Source organism: Pyrus communis, chromosome 1 (genome assembly GCF_041283825.1).
Source record: "Pyrus communis isolate YQ-2024b chromosome 1, ASM4128382v1, whole genome shotgun sequence".
NCBI classification, from domain to species: Eukaryota; Viridiplantae; Streptophyta; class Magnoliopsida; order Rosales; family Rosaceae; genus Pyrus; species Pyrus communis.
Genome location: NC_142565.1, coordinates 4772349 through 4793333, shown reverse-complemented (window position 1 = coordinate 4793333; position 20985 = coordinate 4772349). Strand labels below are relative to the sequence as shown.

Here is a 20985-nt window from a genome sequence, read left to right as displayed (position 1 = left end):
AAAATAACATGCAGACAGCACAGAGACTCCCTCCCATGGGAGCCGTTTGTCATGTCATGAGTACAAATCGGATAGAAATCAAAATTCCGATTTGCACTATATTCTTTTCCTGTACATTTGTTTAATCATGTTCGTTATTTTCGGTTGATTCCATTCAATCCAATAACCAAAAGGGTGAATAATATATATAAAGTTAAACCAAGCGATGCTCATGTAATGGACAGGTTAACACAAGGGTTAAAGTGAAGACTGGTGCATCAATAGAACCCCATACATTTTAGAAGCAAACCCAATTCATACAGTGGTTTGAATTTACACACAAATTACAATCCGGCGGACTCACAAAGATCAATTAAAGTCGAAAACACAGTGATTAAATCCCAAATCAACTACAATTTAGTTCCAACACATTGTCAATGAAGTGTAACGGAACGATGTACGCGTAATATAAAAACCGAATCTTACAAATGGAGAAACCACACAAACATCATTTCATAATTTTTCAACTCAGGTAAGATCGTCCTCCTCGAGTTCCTTGGACTTCAGCTTTTCCTTCACTCTCAGCAGCAAGGTTGTCTTCCATGAATCCTACACGGGAAATCCAACACCGAACATCAAAATATCGAATTTGAGTAGATTATACCGATGGGAAAGAAAACACAGAGAATGCAATAGGTGTTTATTGAACTTGGACGCTTAACATCGAATGGAAGAGACGTACCAGTGGGGTCATACTATCAAATTCCTTGACCACGTCAGTGAACTTCGCAATGTCTTCCTCATCAATTGAAGCGGCAATATCCTGCATAACACGACAATGACTTTCTCAAAATTACTACCTTGTTAAGTGCTGTTTTCATGTTTTTTAATCAATCAACATGAAACAACTAAACATCATTAAACTGAAAATACTTCCAATATAATAGTAACTCACCGCTAAGAACCTGTATTCCCTTGTTCCTGAAAAAGTAGGATCTAATTCCTGCAAAAGTACAAAAAAGTATGTAATTTTTCCAACTGATAAGGTATGCAATATCAAAATCCTAAACAAGAGCCAAACTCAGACCTGATATCGCTCTAATGCATTGGTGATTGCAACGACATCTCCTTTGCAAAGTTGGCAGATTCCAGCATTAAGAAGATGCCCCTTAACTCCATACTTAAGCAAGTTGTTGTTGAGTGAGTGCCGTGCAATTTCTTCATAAATTTCAATAGACTTGGGGTACCTGCAGAATATAACATATTTGTCGGTTATTTACCAGCATTTGTATCAATGAGAAGCTATAAAGAGGTCTCCTAGATAAGCAAAAAAAAGCGTTTCAAGCTTTCAGCTATTACCTTCTCTGTGATTTGGAGTAGGTTATAGCTTTGTATCGAGTATGGGAACCGAGATAGAAAACTAGAAGGTTCTAATTAAAAAAAGAAAAGAAAAAGTAAAGCCGTAAAAGCAAAGAATGTACACAAGATGTTTGTGTTATCAAAAGTATGAGTATCCCTTTTAAACTGGACAAGGTTTTAAATAAAAAGAAATCCCCAAGTAATGCTGGAAAGTGGCAAGAATACACAATGTTTTTGCCATTAAATGGTGGGGAGAGACTTACTGTTCAATCTGTGCAGCAAACTGAGCAACTTTCTGCTTGCACTGGTTGGCCGATGTTGTTACTTCTTCATTTTGGAAGAAATCAGCTGCCCTTTCAAAGAACTCCATAGCCTTCTTAATATCTTGTTCAGATTCATATAGTTCAGCAATTTCCTGCATGGAAAATATGTATCCCATGTCAAATAATGACTCCTCTGGTTTCCATAGCATCATATACTACAGTTGCATTCAGCAAGAAAAACATCAATGCCAAGAGTACCAAAGATGAATGCTTGAATTAATTATTGTCATCACCCCCCGCCCTTCTCCCCTTCTCCCTGTATATGGGGTTAGACACGAATTCTCACCTTCCATTATTTTACTATTACATACTCTTATCTCCTATCAAATTAATATTTTGGATCTGTTCGTAACTGATCCCATGTTAGTCTTTGACAGCTTCTTTGATCTTCTACCTTCTATGTTAACTAATCCTCTTTGTTTATGGGTGAACTTACATGGCTACAATGTACATGTCTTTACTGTTTCTCTTATCTGCATAGTATTACAAACAATGGTAGAATGACAAAGGGAACGGCATATTGAGAACTTACAAATGAGACACCAAACTATAGCACACAATTGCAAGAAGAAATTTAAAATATCATCTTTAAACAAAAGATTGATTCTTATATAGCTGGAAAAACAATACCTTATAGTATCTTGCAGCCATATTAAGCCTTCCAATATCACACAGCATGTTTACCGCCTGCTCTAAGCAAGAAATGGCCTCTGCAGAAGACCAGAATGAATTACAGATTACAATTAAAATTATCCTAATCAGAAATGAACACAATGGAACAAGAAGGATATAAATGGGAATGAAATGCAAGTAGAAATGGTGTTATACCGTAACTGGACCAAAAAAATATTCATACCACAAAAGTACTACTACCATATTACAATAAGATAAACCAAGGTAAAAGTAGTAACACTACCAGCCGTTGTACCCAAGTTGCTTAGTTTGATTTAAACTGTTTGCCTAACAAAGGTATTTCTTCCAAAAGATCTGCTACTTATGGTGCACTAATATAACAAGTTCTGTATTGCTAACGTAAAAAACTTGACTTTATGTGATGTATCCAAGATGAGATTCCAGACTGAAGTTCTCTCTGTGATCCATCTCTTTTGCGGAAATGAAAGACAAGGCAAACAGTTTGGCTGATTCTCTTCATTTCCCAGATGATTATTTCCCCTTCCAGGAGGAAGCATATATGTAAGATGCAACATAATACATATACATACCGTTAACATTTGTTTTCTTGTAGCAATGTGCAGCATCAACATAAGATGTGGCGGCTTCATGTTTGCTTTCACTCTATAATGGAAAAACATTGCTATCAGGTTTTGTTAAAAACATTAAAAATGAAAGAAATGGCCTAGTCGAAACATCAAAACCACTAACCTTTAAATGACAGTTGGCCAACTTGACATATGTTGCTCCAGCTTTGTCCCCTGAAACACCATTTTGTAAAGATTAGAAGCAATTGAAGTGGTCACTGACAAGATCTTGTTTCAAGCAACTCAAAAATACTGTAAATTTTGTATTTCAAATAGCCACCACAGGAACAAACAATATGAGATTTGTCTGTTGGAGAACGAGGCATCAGTTCCATCATATTGATATTACAACAAATACATGTAAACCGTACGGTTTTCCATGCCCATCAATTGTAAGGATCCATATCCCAACTTCATCCTTTTCATAAAATTGCAAAAAGAAAACGCCGATACTAAGTAGGAACTAGTTGTAAATTGAACACCATTTGTAGATTTATATCTATCTTCTCTTAGGAAAAGTTTGGAATTTGCTTGCTGCTACCAAGATTTAAAACATTTAAACAACCCAATCCAACTTTCAAACAGTAAATCCAAAACAAAATCCAACACGGCTTATACCAATAAGCCTATTCATCTGAGCGCCGCTCCATTCATTGTTCATATCATTCAAATCAAGACCTCCAATTCAAACAAAGTTCAATCCTTTCCAGCAAAAGGAGATCAGGCAAACCATAAAATTCAATATTTAACAGAATTTTTCACCAGATCGAAGAATTCACAAATTTGCACTACATAAAAAAAAAACTGTAAAAAAGGGGGAAAATCCACATTCATCGATCAAACCCATGATTGAATCAATGCAATCGCCGCAGATACCAAAGACATCAAAACCCCCAATAAGAGATCCCCAATTATTAATTTCTTCATTTTCCTTCCAATCAAATTTTCTCGGGAAAAAAACACACCAATAAACCCAATGAAAAAAAAAATAATCAAACGATCGAAAGGAACGCAGAAAGGGGAAAACTCACAGGATTTGGCAAGCTTGTAGGAATTGGCAGATTTGTCGAAGAGTTCGGCGGCGTCTTCATGTTTGGACCCGAAAAATCCCCAGCTGTTCAGTTTCTTCTCTGCTTTCTTCTCGAATTCCTCCGCCCTAGCTAACTGATCGCCCATTGTTTTTCAAATTTTTTTTTTTCCGAGTTTTTCTGAGCTCTGGAGATGGAGGCTTAGGGGGAAAGGAAAACAGAAGTTGCGGTGGGAAATAATCTTTGTCCAAGAAAGTTCTAGAAGGTTTCTTTCAGGGACGGAGTCACGGAAGACGAAAGGTTGGTCACGCTTGTTATCTTGGACGATTATTCGTCTCGTTATATTTTCGCTAAAAAATGGTAATAATTGTGTCATTTAGTGTAGTATTATCATTAAAGATGAATTTTAATCATATTATTACTAATCTATTGTAATGTTAAAATTATTATCTTCCCTTTAATGTAAATAATATCATTTGCTAAAAAAAATTATAATAATTGTTCGAGGCAAAAGGATGGCCCTTCGCACAGCTCCCCAAGGGTTTGGCACTTTGGATGAGGGTTGTTGTTGATTGAGTTCTTGCTGCTTAGTATGTTGTGAGAAGAGTTTAACGTTAGTTTGAAAGGTACATTTGTGAGGCCTTAGGTATAGGCCTTGAGGCTCGTAATCAAACTAACAAAATGCTAAGAGTGTCACTGCTATCTCAGTATAATAAATGTGTTTTAAGTCGATTACTTGTGCCCTAAGTTACTCAAACTTCTTGTTATCAAACGATTGTCACATATGGGTTAGGTCTGCATTAAGTTCTTTTTCTTGCCTTAAACAAGGACTTTTAGTTTATAATCTTGTATGTTCAAAACGAAGGGAGTTCAGGGCCCTTTGAACCATTTCCTCAATCCCAATTTGTTTTTAATGAAAACAAGTTTATTAACTTAACCAGATCCGAATGCAAATGAAACTCTTAGGTAGAAAACAGTTGGTAATAACTTGATACATGCTGAAAAGTACATTAAGTGACATATCTACTAAATTAAAGGACGAACAAAGAGACTCATGCAAGATTTCACCTTGTCGAACAAGGTCGAACTTCTTGCAACCGCTTATCTTTGAGTTGATAAATGTTATATGCTAAATAATGATGGATGGTAAACAGGTTTTACACGAAGAAATTGATACTATAACACTAGGGAAGGTAGCAAAGCTTTTATACTAGACAAAAGATGACTTTTCTAAGGGGACTATTGCTAAAAGGACTGAATCTGGGCAAGTTTCAGCTTTTCTGGGTGCGAACTGGCTTGAGAGCAAAGTTTGAAAGTCTTTTGATTGGTTGGTTGAGTGTTATTGTCTTTGGTGCTTGTTTTCCCTTTTCTAGGCGATTTGGCCCAACTACCTTGGCCTTGTTATTGCCCAAAAACTCTTGGTGGGTAGTGAGTCATCAGCTATTTACTTGTATTACCACTAGAAAGTGCTTTTTGGCTGATAGTAAATTGGTCCTGTCATTTGTCATTTCAATTATAGGCACATGGTCGAATGGGCCTCGGGCAAGTCTTCATTCAATTTGGCATTCGTGGGCCTTGTCACTTGTAAAACCCACTGTTAAATATTAACCCAAACAATAATTACTCATTTTAAATATTTAACAATAAAATTCCTAAAAAGATTTGAAAAAAAAAAAAAAAGAAACATGGGCCAAATGTGAAAAATGGAGGCCCAATCTCAAAAAGTTTTGTTATTGGGTAGATATTTGGGGTCATCAACTGCTTGGAGATCCATAGATAAAGTAACCCAACACCCCAAAATTATGGTCATCTTCTTTCTGCAAGAGCCAAGAAATGGAGGGATTCGACGGCGGTTGCTGGGATTATTGACAACGAAGCGACCCCGAAGAAAGCTGTTCCCTCCCTCCATTGCATTGACTAACTTAAACAAGTGAGAATTTAATCTTCTTTATCTTTTTCTTTCGTATTGATTTCGAGATTGGTAAACATCGTCGGAGTTATCAAACCGTCGGGTCCCAAGCCGATTCCGGTAAGGTCGGATTCGGTCGAGGGAGTTCCGATCCGGTTGAGGCGGTCCCACTAAAAAATCTCACAACACGAGAGTTGTCAATTATATATTCCCCATCCAAAACATCACCTCCCCAAAGACCAAAAGATGGTGAAACAACAAGACACCAATGGAGGAGCTCAAGTCCTTGCCCTTCCACTCTTACAGGACCCCAAGTCCTTGGAAGCTCAAACTTCGTCACAACAAGGGGCCTCATTTTCCGGGGCTGTCTTCAACATATCGACCACAATGATTGGTGCCGGTATCATGTCGATTCCGGCAACCACCAAGGTCCTCGGCGTAATTCCTGGCTTGCTTCTGATACTGTTGGTCGCTTTCTTTGTGGAAGTCACGGTGGAGTTCCTTCTCAGGTACACCAACACCGGTGAGTCTGAAACGTACGCCGGCATGGTGGGGGAGTCTTTTGGGGCGTGGGGTTCGGTGGCTGTGCAGATTTGTGTCATTGTCACCAACCTTGGTTGCCTCATCATTTATTTCATCATCATCGGTAAGTCAAGCTTTCTTCGCCACCTTTGCGTTATCCCTAAGTAAGGAATAAAACAAGAAGACCAACTGGACCATGCTGTATTATAATGGAGGTTTGGTGTCTGATAGGGACATGAAATTATCCCATACTTCCCATATCTTTTATGCAACTGTAACGCTAAAGTAGCGGTATTTCAAATCAATTATGTTGTATCATGTGATCAAGTTAAGACACACGGTGACACTTAACAGACTCTGAGTACTGTCACTTTAGCATTCATTTTAGGACACAACCGAAAGATAACATTTTGTAATCTTTATTGGACTTGGTATTTAATTCTGCATTGAAGAATTAATCATTTTGTTATCAACTTTAATTACAATTAGTCTCTGTCTATGTAATTGATGTGCATACTGAACACAGTAACGAAAGAAAGTTTCTTGCCTTGGTTTTAGGGGATGTGCTGTGTGGGAGTCAGTCTGGAGGAACGTTGCATTTGGGCATTCTGCAAGAATGGTTCGGCATCCACTGGTGGAATTCTCGCGCTTGGGCACTGCTCTTCGTTGCAGTCTTCGTGATGCTTCCGTTAGTATTGTTACGCCGAGTAGGTCAGTATACTTGGATTAAATAGTTGATGCTGAACGGTAAATGTTAAATCAGGTTACTCTAGTTTGTTCGTTGCTTGTTGCCTAATTACAGATTCACTAAGGCACACTTCGGCAGTATCCATTCTGCTAGCAGTGCTTTTTGTTGTCATATGTTCTGCAATGGCAATTTACGCGTTGTGCAAAGGGAAGACTCAGAAACCGAGGTTGTTTCCAGACTTCGCAAATCAAGTCTCGGTGTTTGATCTTTTCACCACCATCCCAGTTCTTGTGACAGGTTTCGGATTCCATGTCAACGGTGAGGGCACATGACTTTCAGTCTTAATTATGCTGTCTATATGTGAACTATCTTATGCAAAAGATGGTAAATGTGCTATGTGTGCGAATGAATGCAGTTCATCCAATTCGAGCAGAGCTCGGCAAACCATCTGATATGAGATCAGCTACTCGGATTGCTCTCCTGATCAGTGTTGTCATTTACTTTTCTATCGGATTCTTCGGATACCTACTCTTTGGTGACTCAATAATGGACGATATTCTAGTAAACTTCGATCAAACTTCTGATTCCACATCCGGACAGATAATCAATGACGTTGTTCGATTAAGCTATGCAGTTCACCTCCTTTTCGTGTTTCCTATCATGAACTTTTCCTTGAGGGCCAACATAGATGAATTGCTCTTCCGAAATAGGCCTGTTTTAGCCCAAGACACCTCAAGATTTCTGCCCCTCACTCTTTTCCTGCTCTCCTTCACATACATTGTGGCAATAGCCATCCCAAACATTTGGTATTTCTTTCAGTTCATGGGATCCACCACCGTTGTTTTCCTCTCGTTTATATTCCCGGCATCTCTCATCCTCAGGTACAAACTCCATCTTCCTTCGCCATCCCGCGCGCATGCTTACTACTTTCTTTTGTGACTAATCTAGCTTGATTTTCGTTTCTAATTTCTCAACAGGGATGGACACGGTATATCAACGAGGAGGGACAAGATCATCGCGATTTTCGTGATTATTTTGGCCGTGGCGACGAGCTCAATTGCAATATCCACCACTTTGTATAATTCTGCTAAAGGTTAGCCATCTTATGAATTCGAACAACTAATTGGCAGATGAGGGGCACAGGTTCTTGCAAGCCACAAAAAATCTGCTTCACTGCAGAAACTATTGAATTCATCAAATTTGTATTTGTTGTAATTATATTTGGTCATGAAAATCTGCAACAACTTTGATACATCAATGTGCAAAGAATGTTCATTCTTAACCAACTCAGTTCATGGAGAAACTTCGGTCTAATAGCGGAAATACTCCGCTCTCTCTATCTCAGTCACCATGTGATAAATGAGAGAAAGATATATATCCCGGTTACATGTAAGAATTTCCGAATATTATAACTCTAAGGATTTATTTGGGACTATATGAACAAGAACATGCTGATGTGAAGGGGGCATGTGAACACATTTTTGTATATTATCTTACAAAATTATTTGTCTTATTTTTATATCTTCCACGTCAGCTAAGAAAGAAAACAGAAAGAAAGCAAATACATCAAGAAAAGCATGCTCTTGAAACAAGCCTACTATTAGTGGCATGCTTATCTTGCATTGTTGCTACGAGCAAGCCTACTGTTAGTTACATTGGCGCCTTCCCTTGGTCAGAGAAATTTTATATTCGACTCATAAAGATAAATATAAAATTAAAAAAAAAAAAAAAAAAAACTATGCATATTTGTAGCTAATGAGTTGGATTTTAAGTTGTCGATAACTATAGTTCATTGTAGATTAGTTAACAATCTATTGTAGAAATATATCTGTAAATATCATATTGTTTGCCCGAGTTAGCATTTGAGAAGTTTCAAGAACCCCCATCCTACAGTCCAAACAAGTCATTGTCATCGATCTAGCTAGTTAACAATACATTAATTCAAAGGTCCGACTCTGAAGCAGTGCATGTAGTGTTACAATAATAAAATAATGTTATAATGGTAACACGTGTCATAAAATTATAGAAAGTGAAGGGTCCCCCAATCCACCAAACTCTCCATACCCCCACTTTCCTTTTTGCTTGCGGCATATCGTATACTTTCCAATTTGCAAGATTTCATTTTATACATGCTTGTCCTAAATCGTTGTTGAATCACATGATATGGTTAAAGTGAGGGTAAAGTAATTATATGAGTCTTTTCAGTCTTCAGAATGGTGCAATATCGTGGTTTTGAAACTAGCTGGTCCTTTTTTTAAGGAAAAAAAAATTCATGTTATAACACAGTCATATAATATAATTAATTCATTTATATTATAACATATAAATTATTTATTTAATATTATAACTTAAAGTATATGGCGTCCAACTATATTATTACACATGAATTGGTTATCACACATTTTCTAAATGTGTTATTTCTTTTGAGAGCATGTAGAAGAAGAGGCGATAATTGTTCTGAATGTTACAAAATGAATAAGACTTATTATATTAACACCTCACAAATTGTTGAATAAACCTCACATACTTAATACGCCCCACATTTGCTTTTTCACTTAAAAATTATCTTAATACACCCCACATACTTTTCCATAATACCCTCACACCCCACATTCTCAATATACACCTTATATTTTGTACATACACGATACACCCTACATTTCTCAAATCTTATAACACTCATTTTTAATTTTTAGAGACTGAATCTAACCATTTGGACGTTTAGTTTGCCGAAAGATTTCAAATCTTCTGAACATTTACTTTGCTGAATGATTTCAAAATGATGATTTGCTAGGTAGGGTAACATCAACAATGGCTTCATTGTTAGATTTAACTTTGTGGTATGCAATTTTTGTTTTGACTTTCACGAACTTTATTTCTGGAGTGTGGAGCACTTGGAAAACATTGGTATCCATTACTTCCAAACATTGAGAAATTGGAGAAAAAATTTCTTGGACGGACAAAGATAAGGAGATTTCATTTAAACTCTCATTGTGATCACTAAAAGATGAATATGAATATAGAAGTTTAAATAACTCAACAAACGCAAGATTAAATAATTATCGATGTCATTGAAATCACTAAAACAATGAAAAATATGAAGTCTTACCTCATGTGAAGTTTCTGAAACATCGATTTCATGTTCCATTCGTCAAAAATAATTTTTCTTAATCAACATGTTTGTAGTTTCATTGGTTATGATTTTATTCAACAATGGAGGGTGGGAGGGTTTTGATAGTTGAGAAGATAAATGATACGCTAAAAGTGATTTGGGGTGTATTTAGAATTTTTTTTTTTTTTTAAACCTAATAAGGTCAAAATTATCATTACATAGTGAGGTAAATAAGTCATTTAATATTAAATTTTAATGTGGGATGCATTCAATATTTTGTGAGATGCTAATATAAAAAGCAAACGAATAAACACTTAACCACTTAAGCTAGAAATTCTCTACATGTGTATTCAAATTGAGGAAGCTTTTAAGGGAAGGGATCCCCATTTAAAAAAAAAAAAAAAAGGACATCCTCTTAACCGTTAGATTTGGTTTTAATGAAATCCTGTGGTTGAGATTTTGTGGCTTGTAATTTAATTTTAGGCACAAAATTTTATTAAAGTCAAATTTAATGGTTAAGATATTATCTTTATTTTTTATTTTTTAAAAATGAAGATTCTTTTTTTTAAAGGGCCTGTTCAAATTGATGTGTTTCATGTGTGAAATATTCGTTCATCAACAAAAGTCGCATCGACCTTGTTCTCAAACAAGGAAAAGAAAAAAGAAGAAGAATCTGATCGACCCAAAATAATTGTTCTGTCACATCTAAGTTTTGGCACGATCAACATGCAAATTGTATAAGATTAAAGCTTCACACTTGTTTTACCAAAAAAAAAAAAAAAAAGCTTCACACTTGTTTTACCAAAAATAAAAAAATAAAGCTTCACACTTGTTGAATTTTAAATCAAATTGGCTCCTAGTAAGGCTAAAAATCTGAGCAAAGTAGCCATTAGATTTCATTTTAGGCAAATTAATTAAAATAAACGGAATAAGGTTGCTCATCATCTTCAAGTGATGATGATACTCACCGTATTTTTATTACAATTAGATAAGTTTAAATTTCAATATACATATGGTGAATACACACAAATCTCAAATTTTAAATTAATTTAATAATAATAATTAGGGTGGTGAGCAAAAATGCATCAAGTGCTGGGGATGAATTCAAGGTCCGTATTTCACACGTCACGTTCTGATTTTGATACCTAGCGATGTGAATTACACAATTGAAGACATAAGAGTTTAAATGATTTTGTGAGCCTTCTCGGGCCCTATAAAGATAGACTGCGCGGCGAAACCACCAACCGATCATTTCCAAACAAAATAAAAAACCTAATTGATTGGTTTAAAAATTTGCCAATAAGGACTCCTCCTCTAAACCATTGATTTAAACCACCCAAAATATTTTTCACCACCGTTGGGATCCAGTAAACCAGTTCATGGGATCCACCACCGTTGTTTTCCTCTCGTTTATATTCCCGGCATCTCTCATCCTCAGGTACAAACTCCATCTTCCTTCTCTATCCCGCGCGCATGCTTACTACTTTCTGTTGCGACTAATCTAGCTTGATTTTCGTTTCTAATTTCTCGACAGGGATGGACACGGTATATCAACGAGGAGGGACAAGATCATCGCGATTTTCGTGATTGTTTTGGCCGTGGCGACGAGCTCAATTGCAATATCCACCACTTTGTATAATTCCGCTAAAGGTTACCCATCTTATGAATTCGAACAACCAATTGGGGGATGAGGGGCATAGGTTCTTGCAAGCCATAAAAAATCTGCTTCACTGCAGAAACTATTGAATTCGTCAAATTTGTATTTGTTGTAATTATATTTGGTCATGAAAATCTGCAACAACTTTGATACATCAATGTGCAAAGAATGTTCATTCTTAACCAACTCAGTTTATGGAGAAAAACTTCAGTCTAATCACGGAAATACTCTGCTCTCTCTATCTCAGCCACCACGTGATAAATAAAAGAAAAATATATATCCCGATTACATGTAAGAATTTCCGGATATTATAACTCTGAGGATTTGTTTAGGACTATATGAACAAGAACATGCTGATGTGAAGGGGGCATGTGAATACATTTTTGTATATTATCTTACAAAATTATTTGTCTTATCTTTTTATCTTCCTCGTCAGCTAAGAAAGAAAACAGAAAGAAAGCAAATACATCAAGAAAAGCATGCTCTTGAAACAAGCCTACTATTAGTGGCATGCTTATCTTGCGTTGTTGCTACGAGCAAGCCTACTATTAGTCTGTTAGTGACATTGACGCCTTTCTTTGGTCGGAGAAATTTCATATTCGATTCACAAAGATATATATAAAATTAAAAAAAAACTACATATATTTGCAGCTAATGAGTTGGATTTTAAGTTGTCAGATAATTATAGCTCATTGTAGATTAGTTAACAATCTATTGGAGAAGTATATATGTAAATATCATATTGTTTGCCCGAGTTAGCATTTGAGAAGTTTCAAGACCCCCATCCTATAGTCCAAACAAGTCATTGTTATTGATCTAGCTAGTTAACAATACATTAATTCAAAGGTCGATTCTGAAGTAGTGCATGCAGTGTTACAGTAATAAAATAGTGTTCCAATGGTAAAAGGGGAAAACTATTATTTTTACTTGCTTTATATGTACCACGTTTATTAATATGATCAATTTGATGTCTTCAAATGGCATCCACATGTTTCATAAAATTATAGAAAGTGAAGGGACCCCTAATCCACCAAACTTTCCATACCCCCACTTCCCTTTTTGTTTGTGGCATCTCGTATACTTTCCAATTTGCAAGATTTCATTTCATAGATGCTTGTCCTAAATCGATTATTATCGTTGTTGAATCATATGATGATGGTTCAAATGAGGGTAAAATAATTCTATGAGTCTTTTTAATCTTTAGAATGGTGCAATACCGTGGCTTTGAAACTAACCGGTCCTTTTTTTAAGGAAAAAAAATTCATTTTATAACACAGTCACGTAGTATAATTTTTTCACTTATATTATATCATATAAATTACTTATTTAATATTATAACTTAAAGAATATGGTGTCCAACTATATTATTACAGATGAACTAGTTATCACATGTTTTCTAAATGTGTTATTTCTTTTGAGAGCATGTAGAAGAAGAGGAGATAATGGTTCTGAATGTTACAAAACGAATAAGGCTTATTATATTAACACCTTACAAATTGTTGAATAAATCTCACATACTTAATACATCCCACATTTGCTTTTTCACTTAAAAAATATCTTAATACACCTCACATATTTTTCCATAATACCCTCACACCCCACATTCTCAATATACACCTTATATTTTGTACATACTCCCCATATTTTTCAAATCTTATAACACTCATTTTTAATTTTTAGAGACTGAATCTAACTATTTGAACGTTTAGTTTGCCGAAAGATTTCAAATCTTCTGAACATCTAGTTTGCCGAATGATTTCAAAATGATAATTTTCTAGGTAGGGTAACATCAACAATGGCTTCATTGTTAGATTTAACTTCGTGGTACGCAATTTTTGTTTTGATTTTCACGAACTTCATTTCTGCAGTGTGGAGCACTTGGAAAACATTGGTATCCATTCCTTCCAAGCACTTAGAAATTGGAGAAAAAATTGCTTGGATAGACAAAAGTAAGGAGATTTTAAGATGAATATGAATATAGAAGTTTAAATAACACAACAAATGCAAGATTAAATAATTATCGATGTCATCAAAATCACTAAAACAATGAAAAATATGAAGTCTTACCTCTTGTGAACCTTCTGAAATATCGATTTCGTATTCCATTCGTCAAAAACAATTTTTCTCAATCAACATTTGTAGTTACATTGGTTAGGGTTTTATTCAACAATGGAGGGTGAAAGAGTTTTGATAGTTGAGAAGATAAATAATATGCTAAAAGTGATTTGGGGTGTATTTAGAAATTGTTTTTTTTTTTAAACCTAATAAGATTAAAATTGTCATTACATTGTTAGGTAAATAAATCATTTAATATTAAATTTTAATATAAGATGCATTCAATATTTTATGAGATGCTAATATAAAAAGACAATGAATAAACACTTATACCACTTCAGCTAGAAATTATCTACATGCGTATTCAAATTCATGTGTTTCATGTGTGAAAAAAGTCGCATCGATCTTTTTCCCGAACAAGGAAAAGGAAAAAGAAGAAGAATCTGATCGACACAAAATAATTGTTCTGTCACATCTAAGTTTGGCACGATCAACATGCAAATTATATTAAGATTAAAGCTTCACACTTGTTGAATTTTAAAGCAAATTTGCTCCAAGTAAGGCTAAAAATATGAGCAAACTAGCCATTAGATTTCATTTTAGGCAAATTAATTAAAATAAACGGAATAATATTGCTCACTACTTTCAAGTGATGATGATACTCACCGTCTTTTTATTACAATTGGATAAGTTTAAATTTCGAGATACATATGGTAAATAGACACAAATCTTAAAATTTAAATTAATTTAATAATAATAAGTAGAGTTGTGAGCAAAAATGCACCAGGTGTTGGGGATGAATTCAAGGCCCGTATCTCACACGTCACGTCCTGAGTTTGGTTCCTAACACTATGAATTACACAATTGTAGACATGAGAGTTGAAATGATTTTGTGAATCTTCTCAGCCTCTATAAAGATAGACAGCACAGCGAAACTACCAACTGATCATTTCCAAACAAAATAAAAAACCTAATTGATTGGTTGGAAATTTTGCCAATAAGGACTCCCCCTCTAAACCATTGATCTAAAAGGATCTGGATCCTCTCTTGAGCCCAAGGAGAGGATCTTCTTGACCAAGCAGTGTGGACCGTTAGATTTTCATTCAATGACTATAATTAATATAACTTTAAAGGAACCTTCTTGTTTGTAACCGTTAGATAAAAATCTAATAGTCAACATTGATTGGTCAGGAGGATCCTCGTCTTAAGCTCAGGAGAGGATTCAAATCCGATTTTAAAACCCCCAAAATATTTTCACTAAACAAAATCAAGCACATAACCCACTTTTCCATCCAAGTACAATTTCGTCATCTACCATGATACCCAATAATAATACCACTCTCCAAGCTGTCACTAAACTAACCTAAAATTCCAATCCTACCCTCCGTTAAACATCCACAAATTAACCACACTCGCACATTAACGGCATTTTGGTAAATTAAACCGACCCCTCAAAGGCGTCATCACCTATTTATATGTACACACAAAAATATTAAAAGCTTTTCATGTACAAAAAGACAACATACCCCAAAACACTCTCTCTAGCAGAAAACCGAGCAGCCATCGGAATGTCGCCGGCAGCCGGAGCTCACGTCCCACTTCTGTCGGACAGAAAGCCGGTGAGGCGGGGGTCGGTGTCTGGGGCGGTGTTCAACGTGTCCACGAGCATAATTGGAGCCGGAATTATGTCCATACCAGCAACTCTCAAGGTGCTTGGTGTGATACCGGGTTTTGTGCTTATTGTGATCATTGCTTTGCTGGCCGACGTCTCGGTGGAGTTCCTGATGAGGTTCACGCATTCCGGCGAATCCACGACGTATTCCGGCGTTATGAGGGAGTCTTTTGGGCAGGTGGGATCGGTTGCCACGCAAATATGTGTCATGATTACTAATCTTGGGTGCTTAATTATGTACCAGATTATAATTGGTAAGCTTCAATTTTCTTGGTTTTTTTTTTTTTTTTTTTTTACTATTCTATATTCTAAACTACTTCGCATTTATCGGGACGTGAATAATTACTCGCATCCATCGGGACGCGAATCAAATTGGTTACTGGGATGGATACGTTGTTCTGATTCTGGTTGACTAACCTAACTCACGTATGCGAGCTTAGTAAGAATTAAAAGGATAATTTTTATTTTTTTTTTGTTTGTTTTTCAGGGGATGTTCTATCTGGAAATGGGTCTGCAGGAGGAGGACATTCAGGAGTCCTGCAAGAGTGGTTTGGAAGTCATTGGTGGAACTCCCGTGATATTGCCCTCCTATTCACACTTATTTTCATTTTCCTGCCATTGGTTTTGTTAAAGCGAGTAGGTCAGTAAATTTACCAAAGTACACAAACCCTTTTTGGTTAAATTTGTATAGAACTTTTACTGTGGTGTTCCTTTGTGGCCGAAAGGTCAGAGGTTTGAATTGTGGAAATAGACTATTTGCAAAGTCCTGTAAGGCTGCGTACAGTAAACGCTCTCTTTCCATCCTGGCAAAACAACGGACCTTGTTGACTTAGGGTCGTCCCAACTTTTACTTGGTTGTCATGATAAATCTTTAACATTTTAGGGTTTTTTTTTTTTTGCAAATTTTCTAATATTTATTGGTCGATTTGCAGAATCTCTGAGGTTCAGTTCGGCCATATCAGTTCTTCTTGCTGTGGTTTTTGTTGGCATAAGTTCAGCCATGGCAATCTGTGCAATCTTTGAAGGGAAAACCAACACCCCAAGATTGGTACCAAGCTTGGGCAAACAAACCTCCTTCTTTGACCTTTTCACTGCTGTCCCAGTCATTGTCACGGCCTTCACTTTTCACTTCAATGGTAAGAAATGTACAATTTAAGTAACAATTTACGATGTAGAACAGATGACACAAAGGATCGATGAGAATTCAAAGAATTCTAGGGACGGAGTTGGGAATTTCCACAAGGGTAATTGTCACTAGATAGGGTTAACGTCCTAAAACTTCGCACTAAATACCTAATTTTCTAGACGTTTGCACTATGTTGGAACGTGCCCAGGTCTAAGGACTTGTGCATGTCAAGCTGCTCTTCAATCCACTTTGCTATTTGTTCTACGTCAATTTACTATTGACATCTCAAACTTTCTAACCATTACGTACTCTGATTGACTTCATGAAGTGCACCCAATTGGGTTTGAGCTTGGGAAGCCGTCGGATATGATATCAGCGGTCAGGATCTCACTGGTGCTATGTGCAACCATCTACTTCTCCATTGGACTATTTGGGTACCTTTTGTTTGGGGATGCAATCATGGCTGACATACTTGTGAACTTTGACAGAAGCTCGGATTCAGCAATGGGGGCAGTGCTGAATGATGTGGTCAGATTAAGCTATGCCCTCCATCTGATGTTGGTTTTTCCTCTCTTGAACTTTTCTCTGAGGGTAAATTTGGATGAACTGCTTTTCCCCAAAAAGCCGCTTTTGACCACAGATACTAGGAGGTTTCTGCTTCTCACTCTTGGCCTGCTGGTTTTCTCTTACCTGGCTGCAATTGCCTTCCCAGACATTTGGTACGTTTTTCAGTTTTTGGGATCAACTTCTGCTGTCTGCCTTGCCTTCATTTTCCCGGGTGCAATTGTTCTAAGGTACTCTCTCTACTTTTCTTTTTATTAACAACTCTCTCGTCTATGAGATTTAAACTTAGGACTTGTTTGGGACTCCTTTTGAAATAGTTGAAAGCGCTTCTGGAGCTGTTTTTTAAGGACACACGTGGAATTATAATAAAGATTTCAATGCGTTGCTTGCAAAAGCACTTCTAATAAAAACGCTTACAAACAAGTTTTTACAGGTCATAAAAGCACTTTCTAGAGTTGCTTTCTAAGGAAGCACATGAAATTGATCAAGATTTCAATGTGTTACTTGTAATAGCACTTCTAGCAAAGACCCTTATGAACGAAAATGCCTTTTATATAAGCATTTTCAAACAGACCCTCGTCAAGAAAGTACAAAGTGCCGCTCGACCAACTGGTCACATGGTCTCTTCTGGAACTTGACAATCTTTTTGTTCTATGAAATTACAGGGATGTACATGGCATATCTACAAGAAGGGACAGGATCATGGCAACTGTAATGGTAGTCCTGGCAGTAGTAACAAGTGCGACTGCCATTTCCACCAATGTATTTAACTTTTTTGGGAACAAGTCCTAATTGATTTTCCTTTTTTGTTTTCACCATTTTTGTTGTCGTTGAGGTGGCTTGTATTTTCGTGTATTGTTTCTAAGTTTGTACCAAAAACATAAATCAAACGGTATTATGACCAAATTCCGGCATTTTACAGATCCATTTTCATCGACTATTGTTTGAATATGCAATGGTTTTCTAATGTCGAAATAGGGTTTGTGCACGGCTGAAACATATGTGGAGAACTACAGATAAACTTAAAACTAGCTAGCATGCACATGCATAGGAACAAAAAGGTGATCATTCATATGAGTTAAAGCCAATTTGCTGAATTCAAACTTTGTTTATTACATTTAAAGGAGGAAAAGGAAGATACAGGGCATACCAATCCATTGTTGCATATCGAAACATGGCGTTGTAGAGGTTGTGATGCAGCCTATAATTGAAGATTAATAATCTATAGACTTGAAACATCTGCGGTTGGAAAATCGTATCTCTGATCTTGGAATCTCCTGAGTAATCCCGACTTGTATTTCTCGATTTCAGCATTCTCCAGAGAATCAGGGGTCGATCTGATAACTGGGATTGCCCCAGCTTGGTGTAAAGCTCCAAGAGCTTTATCTGCAGTTACAGAAAATAGATTAAACAACCGAAAGCGATAAGAGAGAACTGGTTAACACAGCATTAATATAATCGTATCCAATATATTATGCGAAAGCAGCTTTCGGAAGTTAACGTTTTACAGAATCACAAAATTAATTTTGTTAACATGTATATTGTTTTCTAAACACTTCTATGACAAACTCTTAACAAATGCTGAAACAGAACTGTCAAAATTTTACTCTTACAGGTGAAAACTCTCAGCAACAGCTATATTGTTTCAAAACGTTAATGTATGGGGCACACAATATACGCTTCGTGCATCTCCAAATGTTTTAAGGCTACATTTTACCATCAGGAATGTATGATGGCAGTATCTTTAGCATCTCGGAATTTAAGTTGATACACACCTATTCTATAAAATTAACAAAATTTCAAAGGTATAAACATAGGCGCATGTAGTACCAACTGTGAATGAAAATGTCTGACCTGAGGGTGATAGAGCGGTAAGAGCTTTCAAAGCCTCCTTCCTTGTGCTGTCATCTTTAGCGGCCCCCAACATATTCACGAGCTCTTGAGCACCACCCATCTCCACAATTTTCATTCTCCTTTCATCTGTAAATCAAGAGAAGACATAAAAATTTAGATTTCACAGCTGGAGATCAGATAAATGAAATGAGAACTTATATGTTACACAGCTCAAACACAAGAAAGTTTCTGAAAACGATTCCAGGGCAAACTGTAAATGGTAATTTCATTACCAGGTGTGCTTTACAATATCAAAAGTGAATTGCTTTACCAACAAGGCAACCAGGTATATATCTAAATGAATGAGCTTTCTCAAAATTAGACACTGACAGAAAAGAAAATCGAGCTACGAAAGTTACCATCAACCGCAAACTGAGCCAATCGAGAAGCCCCCATTCTCTTAAACAAAGGATCCTTGACTGTCAACAGCGAAACGGACTGTTGCAACAAAGTATCCCCTGGAAATGTAGTAAAATACAAGAGTAAAATCAAGCAAAAATCGAGTAACTGACAAATTTCTTATTAATTCATAAATTAAAAACAAAAATTAAGATAAATTAGTTAAAGATTACAATACCCATATAAGGCATGATGTTGTAAGCTACGCAAGTTGCAGTCCCAGCAAATATCAGCTTCAACATCCATCCAATTTTTCTTTCAGCTTCCTCTTCGAGGGAGAGTTCATCTGCAATCCAATACCAGAGCTCAATTTTCCTTCATTTTCTCATCAACCAAACAGAAAATTACAGAATCAAAGATGAAATCTTGAGATGGGAAAACATTCGAATTACCTCTGCCGTTGTGAGTTGAGAAATTGCGGGGCGGCGCATTGCGCACCGGGCTTCTTGCACAGTAATACTTCGAATACTGATCAAGAAAATTTCACATCACAATCAGAACGGAGAAGTTCGAATGAAGAAAAAGAGGAACGGAATGTTGGACGGAAACCAATTCGAAGAGGGAGCTTACAGCGGTGAGCTTGGATGCTAAAGTGCGCATGGTGCGAAGAGGTGACTCCTCCGAAGCTCGGTGCGGCGGAACTGAAGAGCAGGTCCGTCTTTGGACTCCCGGGAAAGTGTAAAAGGCCGAAGGGTCTGGGTCAGGTGGTTTTCTGTTAGTTTTGGGTCTAAATCCAATGGGCCGTTTACTTACAGTCCAAGAAAAAATTATATTCTTTTTAAACTTCCTTTAATTTAGAATTTTTTTTTTGAATTCATACTAAATTCATCTAAACTACAAAGTAAAGTTCTAAACTTACGAGTGTAAGTATTCAAATTTAGTGCAAAGTACAAGATAGAAAATCGAATTGGGTGCCCCTTGCTCTAGCCAACTAGAATTGATTCCATAATTCTTATAGGCTTTTTAGCCAGAATGGTCCTTAAGATTTGCATAACTCATCACTTTGGTCACTGAGATTTGAAATTAATAGAAGTGGTCCCTAAGTTTGTCTATCATCAATTATTTTGATCATTCCTTGAAAAATTAAGAACCAAATGATAAAAATACCCTCAATTTAATAAACAATGGGTCAAAATGTTTGGACTTGAGGGTGTTTTTATCATTTTATCTTTATTTAATAAAGGTTTTTCAAGGAAGGACCAAAATGATTGATGATGAACAAACTCAGGAACCATTATTGATTTCAAATCTCAAGGACCAAAGTGATGAGTTATGCAAATCTTAGAGATTAATTTGGCTAAAAAGCCTTTCTTATATTTCATTTTTACATTCCTCTACAAAATTGTAGTTCTCTTCCTTTTTTTCCTAATTTTTGGTGTACATCGATAACTCTCATCATGTGACGAGAGACTCGAGAGATATATAGTCAGGGATAGCCAA

General features: G+C 36.3%; 4 protein-coding genes across 4 annotated transcripts; 2 read left to right on the top strand and 2 right to left on the bottom strand.

Moving 5' to 3' along the window:
* Positions 1–237: 237 nt before the first annotated feature.
* On the bottom strand, positions 238–4313 carry LOC137720133 (alpha-soluble NSF attachment protein 2). Its single transcript, XM_068459142.2, has 9 exons — positions 3952–4313; positions 3045–3094; positions 2885–2957; positions 2292–2371; positions 1602–1753; positions 1067–1226; positions 935–982; positions 722–802; positions 238–588 (listed from the first exon to the last, which is right to left on the bottom strand). Exons 1-9 carry the CDS (start codon positions 4094–4096, stop codon positions 508–510), a joined length of 870 nt encoding a protein of 289 aa, XP_068315243.2. The 5' UTR covers positions 4097–4313; the 3' UTR covers positions 238–507.
* Positions 4314–5739: 1426 nt separating this feature from the next.
* LOC137720746 (amino acid transporter AVT6C) lies at positions 5740–8353 on the top strand. Its single transcript, XM_088693766.1, has 6 exons — positions 5740–5878; positions 5926–6503; positions 6938–7090; positions 7182–7385; positions 7483–7948; positions 8045–8353. The coding sequence occupies exons 2-6, from the start codon at positions 6104–6106 to the stop codon at positions 8163–8165; spliced, it is 1344 nt and encodes a 447-aa protein (XP_088549892.1). The 5' UTR covers positions 5740–5878; positions 5926–6103; the 3' UTR covers positions 8166–8353.
* Positions 8354–15386: 7033 nt separating this feature from the next.
* Positions 15387–18180, top strand: LOC137720172 (amino acid transporter AVT6C). Its single transcript, XM_068459187.2, has 5 exons — positions 15387–15817; positions 16051–16203; positions 16496–16699; positions 17018–17483; positions 17919–18180. Exons 1-5 carry the CDS (start codon positions 15397–15399, stop codon positions 18043–18045), a joined length of 1371 nt encoding a protein of 456 aa, XP_068315288.2. The 5' UTR covers positions 15387–15396; the 3' UTR covers positions 18046–18180.
* Positions 18181–18301: 121 nt separating this feature from the next.
* LOC137720173 (uncharacterized) lies at positions 18302–20269 on the bottom strand. The gene is made up of 6 exons (XM_068459189.2): positions 20116–20269; positions 19938–20013; positions 19724–19831; positions 19506–19604; positions 19108–19233; positions 18302–18639 (listed from the first exon to the last, which is right to left on the bottom strand). Exons 1-6 carry the CDS (start codon positions 20143–20145, stop codon positions 18476–18478), a joined length of 603 nt encoding a protein of 200 aa, XP_068315290.2. The 5' UTR covers positions 20146–20269; the 3' UTR covers positions 18302–18475.
* Positions 20270–20985: the final 716 nt, after the last annotated feature.

Bases quoted from the DNA above. Each gene is read 5' to 3' on its own strand.
- LOC137720746 (XM_088693766.1), top strand. From the start codon at position 6,104: ATGGTGAAACAACAAGACACCAATGGAGGAGCTCAAGTCCTTGCCCTT. The intron at 6,504-6,937 runs GTAAGTCAAGCT...CCTTGGTTTTAG, and splicing joins CATTTATTTCATCATCATCG to GGGATGTGCTGTGTGGGAGT. The intron at 7,091-7,181 runs GTCAGTATACTT...GCCTAATTACAG, and splicing joins AGTATTGTTACGCCGAGTAG to ATTCACTAAGGCACACTTCG.
- LOC137720172 (XM_068459187.2), top strand. From the start codon at position 15,397: ATGTACAAAAAGACAACATACCCCAAAACACTCTCTCTAGCAGAAAAC. The intron at 16,204-16,495 runs GTCAGTAAATTT...GTCGATTTGCAG, and splicing joins GGTTTTGTTAAAGCGAGTAG to AATCTCTGAGGTTCAGTTCG. The intron at 17,484-17,918 runs GTACTCTCTCTA...ATGAAATTACAG, and splicing joins CCGGGTGCAATTGTTCTAAG to GGATGTACATGGCATATCTA.
- LOC137720133 (XM_068459142.2), bottom strand. From the start codon at position 4,096: ATGGGCGATCAGTTAGCTAGGGCGGAGGAATTCGAGAAGAAAGCAGAG. The intron at 3,095-3,951 runs GTGAGTTTTCCC...ATGGTGTTTCAG, and splicing joins CTACAAGCTTGCCAAATCCT to GGGACAAAGCTGGAGCAACA. The intron at 589-721 runs GTACGTCTCTTC...TTTCCCGTGTAG, and splicing joins TTGATAGTATGACCCCACTG to GATTCATGGAAGACAACCTT.
- LOC137720173 (XM_068459189.2), bottom strand. From the start codon at position 20,145: ATGCGCACTTTAGCATCCAAGCTCACCGCT. The intron at 19,832-19,937 runs GTAATTCGAATG...ATTGGATTGCAG, and splicing joins CTCAACTCACAACGGCAGAG to ATGAACTCTCCCTCGAAGAG. The intron at 19,234-19,505 runs GTAACTTTCGTA...CTTGATTTACAG, and splicing joins GGCTCAGTTTGCGGTTGATG to ATGAAAGGAGAATGAAAATT.